We start from the raw sequence: 12,926 nt of genomic DNA, 5'->3' as shown, positions 1-12,926 counted from the left end.
AGAGTTACCATCAGGTTCTTGGTCACCTCCCTGACAAAGGCCCTTCTCCCCCGATTGTTCAGTTTGGCCGAGTGGCCAGCTCTGGAAGAGTCTTGGTGGTTCCAAACTTCTTCCATTTAAGAATAATGGAGGCCATTATGTTCTTGGGGACCTTCAATGCTGCAGATCTGTGCCTCGACACAATCCTGTCTCGGAGCTCTAAGTACAATTCCTTCCACCTCATGGCTTGGTGTTTGCTCTGACATGCACATCATCTGTGGGACCTTATATAGACAGGTGTGTGCCTTTCCAAATCATGTCCAATCAATTGAATTTACCACAGGTGGACTCCAATCAAGTTGTAAAAACATCTCAAGGATGTTCAATGGAAACAGGATGCATCTGAAATCAATAGTAAAAAGTCTCATAGTAAAAGGTCTGAAAACTTACATAAAAGAAGGTATTTCTGTTTATTATTTGTAATACATTTGCAAACATTTCTAAATACCTGTTTCTGCTTTGTCGTTGTGGAGTATTGTGTGTAGATTGATGAGGAACAAAATGTATTTAATCCATTTTAGAATAAGGCTGTAACGTAGCAAAATGTGGAAAAAGGGGTCTGAATACTTTCTGAATGCAATGTATATGTTGAAGAGGGTGGGGTGCTCAAACTGCATCCCTGTCTCACCCCACGGAATGTGGAAAGAAATGTGTGTATTTCTTTGCCAATTTTAACCGCACACTTGTTGTTTGTGTATCTGGAATATATATTGTCGTATGTTTTTCTCCCAACACCGCTTTCCATCAATTTGAAAAGCAGACCGTCATGCCAAATTGAGTCAAACACTTTTTGGAAATCATCAAACCATGAGAAGACTTTTGCCTTTTGTTTGTTTGTTTGTTTGTCAATTAGGGGTGAATATGTGGTTTGCCATATGATAATTTGGTAAAAAGCCAATTTGACATTTGCTCAGTACATTGTTTTTACTGAGGAATTATATGAGTCTGCTGTTAATGATAATGTAGAGGATTTCCCAAAGGTTGCTGTTGACGTATGCTGTCTCCCACAGGAATCATTGGGGTGAAATGTTGGGGAAGATGCCAGAGCTGAGGATGATATTAAAGAGTCTAAGTATAGCCAATTGGAATTTGTGATCTGGATACCATCAACACCACATGCTTTTTGGGGTTGGAGGGTTTGTATTTTGTCCTGTAGTTCATTCAATATAATTGGAAAATCCAGTGGGTTCTGGTAGTCTTTAATAGGTGAGTCTAATATTTGTATTTGATCGTTAATATGTTTTAGGTGTTTGTTCTTCATCTTCGTTTTGGATAGATAACTCTTTGTGTTGTTGTTTGTTTAGTAAGTTCCAATTTTCCAAGAAGCGGTTAGATTCTATGGGTTCTTCAATTACATTAAGCTGATTTCTGATGTGCTTTCCATAGTGTATTTCTATATTGTTTTAGTCATTCTGTCACATATACTCCCTCTCTGGGTTTTAGGTCACCAGACTGCTGATTATTACACACACCTCGTCACGCACACCAGCGCTTATTGACACTCACCTGGACTCCATCACCTCCTTGATTACCTGCCCTATTTCTGTCACTGCCTTTGTTTCCTTCCCCAGGCGTTATTGTTTCTGTTTCCTGTCTGTGTGCCGTTTGTGTTTCTTGTTTTCTATTAAGTTGAGTTTACTTATTAAATATTCACTCCCTGAACTTGCTTCCCGACTCTCAGCGTACATCGTTACAGATTCACCATAGTGAAGGCGGAGGCTCAGGTTTTCTGAGTCTCTATGTTTTTGGTTGGGTAGGTTTCTCAATTTCTTTCTTAGGTTTTTGTGTTCTTATGTTGTCTGCTTGACATTTTTTGTTTTGATAGGGAAGCTATATGGTAAAATATGCTATTTAGATTTTCACCTTCAAGTTTACATTATGTTTACACCTTCAATCTCTCTCTCTCCATATCTCCATGGTTGTCCATCTCAGCATTAAGTTTTCATCCAGCACGCTTTGCACTAAGATGCACTAGCCCTGCCCTAGGATGACTAGCCCTGCCCTAGGATGACTAGCTCTGCCCTAGGATGACTAGCTCTGCCCTAGGATGACTAGCCCTGCCCTAGGATGACTAGCCCTGCCCTAGGATGACTAGCTCTTCCCTAGGATGACTAGCCCTGCCCTAGGATGACTAGCCCTGCCCTAGGATAACTAGCCCTGCCCTATGATGACTAGCCCTAGCCCTGCCCCAGGATGACTAGCCTTGCCCTAGGAAGACTAGCCCTGCCCTAGGATGACTAGCCCTGCCCTAGGATAACTAGCCCTGCCCTAGGATGACTAGCCCTGCCCTATGATGACTAGCTCTGCCCTAGGATGACTAGCCCTGCCCTAGGATGACTAGCCCTACCCTAGGATGACTAGCACTGCCCTAGGATGACTAGCCCTGCCCTAGGATGACTAGCTCTGCCCTATGATGACTAGCCCTAGCCCTGCCCCAGGATGACTAGCCTTGCCCTAGGATGACTAGCTCTGCCCTAGGATGACTAGCCCTAACCTAGGATGACTAGCTCTGCCCTAGGATGACTAGCTCTGCCCTATGATGACTAGCCCTAGCCCTGCCCCAGGATGACTAGCTCTGCCCTAGGATGACTAGCCCTGCCCCAGGATGACTAGCCCTGCCCTAGGATGACTAGCTCTGCCCTATGATGACTAGCTCTGCCCTAGGATGACTAGGTCAGTGCCGTTTTTAAAATTAGGGAGGATGTTTTTTTTCATGAGCATGGCCTTATTTCTGTTACAGCATATTGGATGACTGTCATTCATATTCCATGTACCCAGCTCAATGTAACATAGATAGGTTTAGGCTACTACATGATATTCTAATTTTCCCTATACCCATCATGAGGTTGCTGCAACCTAGCTTATGAATGAAAGTTTACAGCGTACAGTAAGTAAATGAACACAGGTCGAGAGACACATTTGAGGTGACAGGCAGTGACACATGGACAGACAGTGACATTCAATACCGCCTTGCCTGCATCTAGCTGCTATAGGGTGTAATCATTAGACCAATGTAATGCCATTAGTAATACCAAAAGCTTACATTGACATGGAAGAGTTCTAGTGTTGTGTTGGAAAGTCATAGCCAGCTGGCTAACATAGCATCGCTCTGAGCAGAGTGTTTCAGTAGGCTAAACTAGCTAGCTGCATTTGCTAGCTAAGTAAGTGAAACTGAAAGTGAGAAAAAAATTGACAATATCTCTCTATTACTCTCTTGCTTCGTCATTTTGGAAGAAATTAATTTGTTCAAAACTGTTCAACTGTTGTCTTTCTCTCTCTTTGAGTCAACTACTCACCACATGTTAAACACTGCAGTGCTAGCTAGCTGTAGCATATGCTTTCTGTACTATATTAATTCTCTGGTCCTTTGATTGGGTGGACAACATGTCAGTTCATGCTACAAGAGCTCTGATAGGCTGGAGCAGAGGCGTAGACAGATATTTTTGGGGGGATAGGCCTAGAAAATTGTGGATATTCCTTTTTTCTACTTCATTTAATTTATTTTGCGACGTGTACCATATATTATTTCGTAATACAATCCTTTTATACTAGTGCATAGCACTTGGAGCAACCTCGTTACACGTACAAATATTTACCTATCCCAGCATATTAAAATAAGACAGTAATTTTAGACCAGTTGCCAAATTGCCAACAACAAAAAAAAAACATCTTCAGACGCACTTTAATCTCAATGGGCAAACAAGCCTATATTTGATGTTACAATTTATACCATGGCAGGTGGTAGTACTATGAAATGGTACCTTACCTTTAATAGACGTATCATAAGGCATGACCTACATCACAAGGTGCAGACGGCGAGGCTTTGAGTTGAATATGGTGATGATTTCATCACAATCCAATGTATCTGTTAGTTGACGCTCTAAAGACAGCAAACGGAAGTGGTTCAGCCGGGCGCTTGTCATTAATGTGCGAAGATTATTTTTTTATCCTAGTTGTTGTTGAGAAAAGTCTCTCCACACTGCATGATGTCATTGGAAGTGTGACAATGATCCTTAACAGAGAGTTTATATTAGGGAAAATATCATCAGGGCAACTGTCAAGTACACTCATTATGGAGGGAAAGTCACTCTTTACCATGATCATTTTGCAACTGAATAAAAACAGTGAATTCAGCATCCTCAATTGACATTGCATAATGGTCACATGTGGTCTTCAGCTGCTCTTTAAGGCCGCAGGTTTGGGATTCTTTGGAAAAGGAGGCTGCCGCTTGCATGATCCCGTATGTGTCTTCTTGAAATTCTGAGTTCAACACAGTAATCTGTCTGTCTAGAATATTGTTGCAAAGTTGCCTCATGCTGGATGTTTTCCAGTGAAGTTTTTTACAGGCAGTTTTCACTGCCGTGATGTCCTCACATCCCAATTACTAATATCATAATTAATCATCATCTCTTTAGTTAGCTTGAGAACTTTATCAAAGTCTCCCCTGAGTTCTCTGAATGTAGAAAAGCTGCTTTTGAGGATTTCAATTAAACCAATACCGTCCATCACAGATAATGTAGAGCTTTGTAATCCCTTCGCAGCAAAATCACTAGTGTCAAACAATTTACTAAATGTGACTAACAGGAATAAAAACGTATTGTTCTGGATTTATTGTAAGAGGGCATCGGCTTCTAATTTGGTTTGTCCACAAGCCTCTGGAAACTCTGCAAGAACCTCTAAAATGACATCTAGCTGTAACAGCACTTTACTCACTGACACTTATTTTTAACTCCAACGTACATCCATGGATCTTTCTAGCTCGTTACATGGTCTATCGGGATGCAATTCTTTCTGTACTTCATGAATGGAGCATGTCTTTGGGATCCACTCATAAATGTGTGCAGCTGGTTCACTGTGTCAAAGAAAGTACTGACGTCCCGACACAGCTTGCTTAAATGTTTGCTTTAGTAGGGCATGTACCCCTCCTCTGTTCCCTGACATGACTGAAGCGCCATCGAAACAAAAACCCACACAGAGTGGGATCCAACTCCAGGGGTTGCAACACGGACAAATCAGCGGTTTCCATAAACCCAACAGCTCTTTCTTTAATCATTTCAGCATGAATGTATCGGATGCACACAGCAAGAATTTCTAGTTTAGATTGATCTTTATATTCATCTGCTAGTGTGGCAGAATACTTGGAAGGCGCAGAATGAACTTCATCTTTTATTCTCCACAGTAACAATGATGCTGCAACTCGTTCTGAATTTCGGGGCTCAGAAGCGTGGCATTGCGAAGTAGCTCATTAAGCCTGTTTTGTATTTCTGAGTCATACTTTGACATGAAATTGAAGATTTCAAAAAAGTTACCTTTGTTGATTGCCTTTTCGGTTTCTCTATGCCCTCTGAGTGGAATATCCTGCTTTGCACACATTAGGACCATATCTATGACCACTTTAACATGTGTACGGTTTCTTTCTATGAAATCCATGTTTGCATCACCATGTATCTGGTTCAACACAGTCCCACGACTTCTAGGTATCACCATGTATTTGGTTCATCACAGTCCCACGACTTCTAGGTATCACCATGTATCTGGTTCAACACAGTCCCACGACTTCTAGGTATCACCATGTATCTGGTTCAACACAGTCCCACTACTTCTAGGTATCACCATGTATTTGGTTCAACACAGTCCCACGACTTCTAGGTATCACCATGTATCTGGTTCAACACAGTCCCACGACTTCTAGGCATCACCATGTATCTGGTTCAACAGTCCCACGACTTCTAGGCATCACCATGTATCTGGTTCAACACAGTCCCACGACTTCTAGGCATCACCATGTATCTGGTTCAACACAGTCCCACGACTTCTAGGCATCACCATGTATCTGGTTCAACACAGTCCCACGACTTCTAGGTATCACCATGTATTTGGTTCAACACAGTCCCACGACTTCTAGGCATCACCATGTATCTGGTTCAACACAGTCCCACGACTTCTAGGCATCACCATGTATCTGGTTCAACACAGTCCCACGACTTCTAGGCATCACCATGTATCTGGTTCAACACAGTCCCACGACTTCTAGGCATCACCATGTATTTGGTTCAACACAGTCCCACAACTTCTAGGCCCATGGGTCGCCTTGTAGGATTCACATTTTGCAAGGACATTAGAATTTAATTTGCTATTCCTGTGTTTGCAGCAAGCATTTGTTGTGAGTTTCCAGTTTTTAAATCCATCTCGTATAAATCTGAATTTGATTGACAGGCTGGTTCATCTAAGGCAGACACATCTGTCGGTGGACCTACTGCAGGGTCACCCCCGCCCGCAGTATCAAGAACGAGAGGAGACGGTGGGGTAGGCAAGCATGCCTGGCTCAACGTGGCATTGGCTGTTGTGATGGCAATTGCGATTGTTTCTACCCTGACCCCACCTGTTAATGTCTTATTCTGGAAGCTATCAGTAGATTGATCCAAATTATATTCTGGAACACACTCCTTTGCCTCAGACGTCTTTTTTTGAAAAACCTAGCGATCTACATTTGGTTTGCCAATGCTAGAACTACTAAATGACCTTGGCTGGTGAGTCAATTCCAGTAAACTAGCGTGGTAGAGCTTGCTAGCCTATGCGCTACAAAGTTTAGCCACGTGACATTGCTAGGTTGTTGAGGTAAACCCCTGTATGATTTTTTTTAAATTTAACAAATAGTCGAAAGCCAACTTGATTGTCGCGGACTATTTCTTTGTTACATTATAATAAAATGACCCATAGAAAATACTTCTCACATGCGGTTCTTTTAAAAATGTAATAAAATATTACACAATTCATATTTTATCATTTCTGGGGCATTTTTGGGGTAGCCCTGAGATCAAACTAGGTAGGCCAAGGCTACGCCACTGGGCTGGAGGACGCCTCCGAGTTTTCTATTGAAGTCAATGTATCCAGAGGAGGACGGAAGCTAGCTGTCCTCCAGCTACACCATGGTGCTACCCTACAGACTGCTGTTGAGGCTACTGTAGACCTTCTTTGCAAAATAGTGTGTTTTAATCAGTTATTTGGTGACGTGATTATATTTATTATAGTTTTATCTAAACATAACTTTTTAAATGTCTTGCAATTAAACAGTTTGTGGAATTCACTGGAGTGAATGGTCCTCCCCTTCCTCCTCTGGGGAGCCTCCACTGGTGTAAGGGTAGTGAGATTTTGAGTTTGTCATTCTCAGTATTCTGTTTCTGGAATATGCTATGAAACCAAATGTCATATGCTGACATCAAACCATTATTGGAGACACCTTTCAAGACAAAAATAACAAACATTTCTCTGTCCAGTCAGCGGGATACAGATGTGTACTTCATTAGTGAATGACAAGGCCCTTTCCGTACAATTAAATGGGCAGCTTTATGTATCATCATCAATCACAATAAATTAGAATGTTAGAACTAAGGACAGGTTGTGTTTTATTAATACCTGTCAAAGAGTATTAAGACTTTCAGGGTCACAGAAGAACAAGCATGTCAGTTCTCAAAGAAAGCCCTGAGAAAATATCAAGAGAAGATCGTCAAAACGGCATGGTATATAACCACCCCAACACACAGAGTGAGAAAGGAAAGGAAGACATGTCAGAGTGACACTGACCTGATGTGAAGTGCGTCCCCTGAGTTTATCATCCCCTCATCCTTCCTCTCCTCCTCTTCTCTTCTCCTCCTCAGTTTGGTCTCTGTCATGATGTGAATGTTTCCTGCTGTGGCTTTGACTGCCTCTGTAGCAGTGTGCGCGCGCGCGCGCGTGTGTGTGTGTGTGTGTGTGTGTGTGTTGTGAGGTCTCCCTGCTGTGTGTGTGAATACCTCCATAGTGCTACGTGTCTTACCTGTTACAGAGCTGTCAGTCAGATAAGCCTCTTCCGAAGACCTCCTCATCTCTCAAATCAAGATCTTACTGCCGCAGATGGGTCTCATGGGGATCCATTCATTCACATAGATGGGACTTATTTTGTACATAACTAATCCAGTGTTTTGTCAAGAGAGGAACCCATAGCATGAAACAGGCATTTCCTGATTCCTAAAACAGGCTTCATCATGTCTGTTAAAGGCTCTACGCTGTTGATGTAAAATCATCTAATATACTCTTTCTCCCTCCTCCTTTTCCTCCTCTTCCCTCTCCTCTCTTCCCAGTACACCTTGTCTCTGACGTATGATGGGGTGTTGGTGATGGCCGAGGCCTTCAGGAACCTGCGTCGTCAGAAGATAGACATCTCCCGTAGAGGAAATGCTGGAGACTGTCTGGCCAACCCAGCTGCTCCCTGGAACCAGGGCATAGACATGGAACGCACACTCAAACAGGTATTCTTTGGTCCTTTGTGTTCCTTATTGTTCTTTGTTCTGACCTGTGTTCTCTGTTGTCCTGTCTCCAGGTGCGTATCCAGGGTCTAACAGGTAACATACAGTTTGACCACTACGGCCGCAGAGTCAACTACACCATGGACATGTTTGAACTGAAGAGCAACGGACCACAACGGGTAGGAATAGACACACAGGCATGTCGGAAATATTATTTGGGCTTTATAAAAATGCAGTTTTGTCTAGTTTTCACCTCTCCCTTTCCTCTCTCAGATTGGCTACTGGAACGACATTGACAAACTGGTTCTGGTCCAGAATGAGGTGCTGTTGTCTAACGACAGCACAAACATTGAGAACAGGACAGTCGTCGTGACAACTATCATGGTAATGTACTCCTCTGCCTCCTCTCCTTTCCTCAATCACACAGAAGATGCATCCCAACAGTCTAAAACGGCTTCATAATTTTAATTTTTTAGGCAAGTCCTCAACTCCAAGCCTCAACTCCTGTCCAACTGTACTGATATTAAATAACTTGAAAGGTGGAAAGTCAATGTTCTGTAAGAATCGACTACGCTGTTTTCTCAAATCAGTACAGATGACGGAGAGGAGGATCGGTTGTGCTGTTGAGATGCACCCACATTGAATTAGAGAGCAGAGGGCCCACAGGGCCTCTTGTGGTCAGAGCTGGTAGTGACAACAGTGTGTATCTCAGTGTCCCTAAGGGAGGAGAGAGTAGGGGACTGTAAGAGAGGAATCAGACTTGTCACTGGCAGGTTGTCTTTATATTGATTTGGTTTTCGTTGACGTCATCTGTCAAGTGTGAAAGAGAGAGGAGTTTTAGTCCTTTTACATTTTACCATGTCTGTCCCCCTTCTCTCTATGGACGTCACTCTCTCCCTCTTTCTCTCTCTCCCTCTCTCCCCTTCTACCTCTTTCTCTCTCTCCCTCCCCTTCTACCACTTTCTCTCTCTCCCTCTCCCCCCTTCTACCGCTTTCTCTCTCTCCCTCCCTCCCTTCTACCTCTTTCTCTCTATCCCTCCCTCCCCTTCTACCTCTTTCTCTCTCTTCCTCCCACTCCCTCTTTCTTTCTTTCCCTCCCTCCCCCTCTTTCTCCATCTCTCTCCATACCTCTCCCTCTCTCTTCCTCCCTCCCCCTCGATATTTTCCTCCCTCTTCCTTTTTCTCCCTCCCTCCCTCCCTCCCTCCCTCCCTCCCTCCCTCCCTCCCTCCCTCCCTCCCTCCCTCCCTCTTCCTTTTTCTCCCTCCCTCCCTCCCTCCCTCCCTCCCTCCCTCCCTCCCTCCCTCCCTCCCTCCCTCCCTCTCTCTCCTTCCCTCCCCCTCTCCCTCCTTCTCTCTCTGGATGATCTATGCCCCTGTCAGATGGCCATGGCTAATGTTACCTCAGCCACCTCCTCCTCTTTACAGCCACTGACGAGGAAGCCTCTGCTACGACACTGAAGACTTACAGTACAGACAGAAACACAGACAGACGGGAGATGGACTCACAGAAGGACTCACACTGACAGACAGAGCCACTGAGACTCTAGCTCTCTATCGCTCTGTAATTATATAGCAGCGGCATTGAGAGAAGAGGAATCACACAGATGAAGATACCTATCTATCTATCTATCTATCTATCCATCTGTCTGTAATTCTGCTTTGTCATGACTTGACTTTTTCTTCTCTGTGAACTGGGGGAACTGTAGACAAAAAAAAATTGGGGGGGATTATCGTTTTGGATGTTCAGGGAATTAGAATGGAATTGTGTCCCAAAATGCTGAGAAAAAGACTCCCACAGATCAGACAGCGGCCAGTCGTACAGAAACACACACAGATCAGACAGACGGCCAGTCGTATAGAAACACACCCACACAGAGTGCATATATACTGTCACACACACACATTCACACACTGCGTACTGTCTCACAGATGCATACACAAACACACCCCCAACACACTGACATAATCACAGTCTCAAACAAACACACCCTGACAGTCACAAAAACACAATTTTAAAGTGTGGCTGTATTTAATATTCCATCACCATGACATGACATCACATGTCCTCACGCCCCCTGCAGATAGCAGCTCTAGTCATTCTGTTTCTATGGTGTTCTCTGAAGACTGCATCAGGGACTGTGCATTGACACAGCGAAAGGCTGCTGTTACTTCATGGTCTCCCATCCATCTACATTGTTCTATTCTACAGTGGCTTGCGAAAGTATTCACCCCCTTGGCATTATTCCTATTTTTTTGCCTGACAACCTGGAATTAAAAAATATATTTTAGGGGGTTGTATCATTTAATTTACACAACATGCCTACAATTTTGAAGATGCAAAATATTTTTGATTGTGAAATAAATAAGAAATAAGACAAAAAAAAAACAGAAAACTTGAGCGTGCATAACTATTCACCCCCCCAAAGTCAATACTTTGTAGAGCCACCTTTTGCAGCAATTACAGCTGCAAGTCTCTTGGGGTATGTCTTGGTATAAGCTTGGCACATCTAGCCACTGGGATTTTTGCCCATTCTTCACGGCAAAACTGCTCCAGCTCCTTCAAGTTGGATGGGTTCCGCTGGTGTACAACAATCTTTAAGTCATACCACAGATTAGCGTCCCACTTGGCCAAAAGCCAGGGAAAATGCAGAGCGCCAAATTCAAATAAATTACTAAAAAAATCAAACTTTCGTTAAATCAGACATGCAAGATAGCAAATTAAAGCTACACTTGTTGTGAATCCAGCCAACATATCAGATTCCAAAAAGGCTTTTCGGCGAAAGCAAACGATGCTATTATCTGAGGATAGCACCTCCGTAAACAAAGAGAGAAACCATATTTTAACCCTGCAGGCGCGACACAAAACGCAGAAATAAAAATATAATTCATGCCTTACCTTTGACGAGCTTCCTTTGTTGGCACTCCAATATGTCCCATAAACATCACAAATGGTCCTTTTGTTCGATTAATTACGTCAATATATATCCAAAATGTCCATTTATTTGGCGCGTTTGATCCAGAAAAACACCTGTTCCAACTTGCGCAACGTGACTACAAAATATCTCAAAAGTTACCTGTAAACTTTGCCAAAACATTTCAAACTACTTTTGTAATACAACTTTACATATTTTTTTAACGTAAATAATTGATCAAATTGAAGACGGGATGATCTGTGTTCAATACAGGAGGAAAATAAACTGTAGCAAGCTTTCTGGTCACGCGCCTCGGGGTTTCGCCTGCTAAATAAGTTATGTTATACTCACAGACATGATTCAAACAGTTTTAGAAACTTCAGAGTGTTTTCTATCCAGATCTACTAATGATATGCATATCTTATCTTCTGGGGATGAGTAGCAGGCAGTTGAATTTGGGCATGCATTTCATCCAGACGTGAAAATACTGCCCCCTGTCACCAAGAAGTTAAATAACTTGAGTGTTGCTTTAGCAAAATGCTTAAGGTCATTGTCCTGCTGGAAGGTGAACCACCGTTCCAGTCTCAGGTTTCCCTCAAGAATTTCCCTGTATTTAGTGCCATCCATCATTCCTTCAATTCTGACCAGTTTCCCAGTCCCTGCCGATGAAAAACATCCCCACAGCATGATGCTGCCACCACCACGCTTCATGGTGGGGATGTTGTTCTCGGGGTGATGAGAGGTCTTGTGTTTGCGCCATTTGCTTGATGGCCAAAGAGCTCAATACTAGTCTCATATGACCAGCGTACCATCTTCCATAAGTTTGAGGAGTCTCCAACGTGCCTTTTGGCGAACACCAAACGTGTTTGCTTATTTTTTTTTTCAAGTAATGTATTTTTTCTGGCCACTCTTCCATAAAGCCCAGCTCTGTGGAATGTACGGCTTAAAGTGGTCCTATGGACAGATACTCCAATCTCCACTGTGGAGCTTTCCAGCTCCTTCAGGGTTTCTTTGGTAACTTTGTTGCCTCTAATTAATGCCCTCCTTGCCTGGGCCGTGAGTTTTTGTCGGCGGCCTTCTCTTGGCAGGTTTGTTTTCTTTCCGTTTTTTAATAATGGATTTAACTTCTTGGTGCACCCATCCCGTTACCGGGATCATTTTCAGCAATATCCGCTGAATTGCAGAGCGCAAAATTCAAATTCAATTACAAAAAATATTTAATTTTCATGAAATCACAAGTGCAATATAGCAAAACACAGCTTAGCTTGTTGTTAATCCACATGGCGTGTCACATTTCAATAAAGCTTTTCGGCGAAAGCATACCAAGCGTTAATGTAAGAACATCTCTCTCAGTAGACAAAATATTACAACCAGCTAGCAGCCAAGTAGATTGGTCACGAAAATCAGAAAAGCAATAAATTAAATCGCTTACCTTTGATGATCTTCGCACTCACAAGATTCCCAGTTACACAATAAATGTTCCTTTTGTTCCATAAAGATTATTTTTATATCCAAAATACCTCCATTTGTTTGGCGCATTATGTTCAGAAATCTACAGGCTCGAGCGGTCACGACATCGCAGACGAAAATTCCGAATAGATTCCAAAATGGTCGTAGAAACATGTCAAATGTTTTTTATAATCAATCCTCAGGTTGTTTTTACAATATATAATTGATAATATGTCAACCG

The 12,926-nt window shown here is 42.8% G+C and overlaps 1 protein-coding gene across 1 annotated transcript in view; it reads left to right on the top strand.

The window, feature by feature from the left end:
- Positions 1-12,926, top strand: part of LOC139385398 (glutamate receptor 4-like) — a 240,726-nt gene that overhangs the window by 164,465 nt on the left and 63,335 nt on the right. Inside the window, exons 8-10 of the mRNA XM_071130462.1 lie at positions 8,160-8,327; positions 8,399-8,503; positions 8,598-8,708. Of these exons, the coding sequence (XP_070986563.1) occupies positions 8,160-8,327; positions 8,399-8,503; positions 8,598-8,708 (384 nt within the window). The remainder of the gene's footprint in view (positions 1-8,159; positions 8,328-8,398; positions 8,504-8,597; positions 8,709-12,926) is intronic.

The sequence above is a fragment of the Oncorhynchus clarkii genome, chromosome 27, assembly GCF_045791955.1.
Source record: "Oncorhynchus clarkii lewisi isolate Uvic-CL-2024 chromosome 27, UVic_Ocla_1.0, whole genome shotgun sequence".
Classification (NCBI taxonomy): domain Eukaryota; kingdom Metazoa; phylum Chordata; class Actinopteri; order Salmoniformes; family Salmonidae; genus Oncorhynchus; species Oncorhynchus clarkii.
Note: the sequence above shows the minus strand (reverse complement) of the source record. Positions and strands in the feature narration are given on the sequence as shown.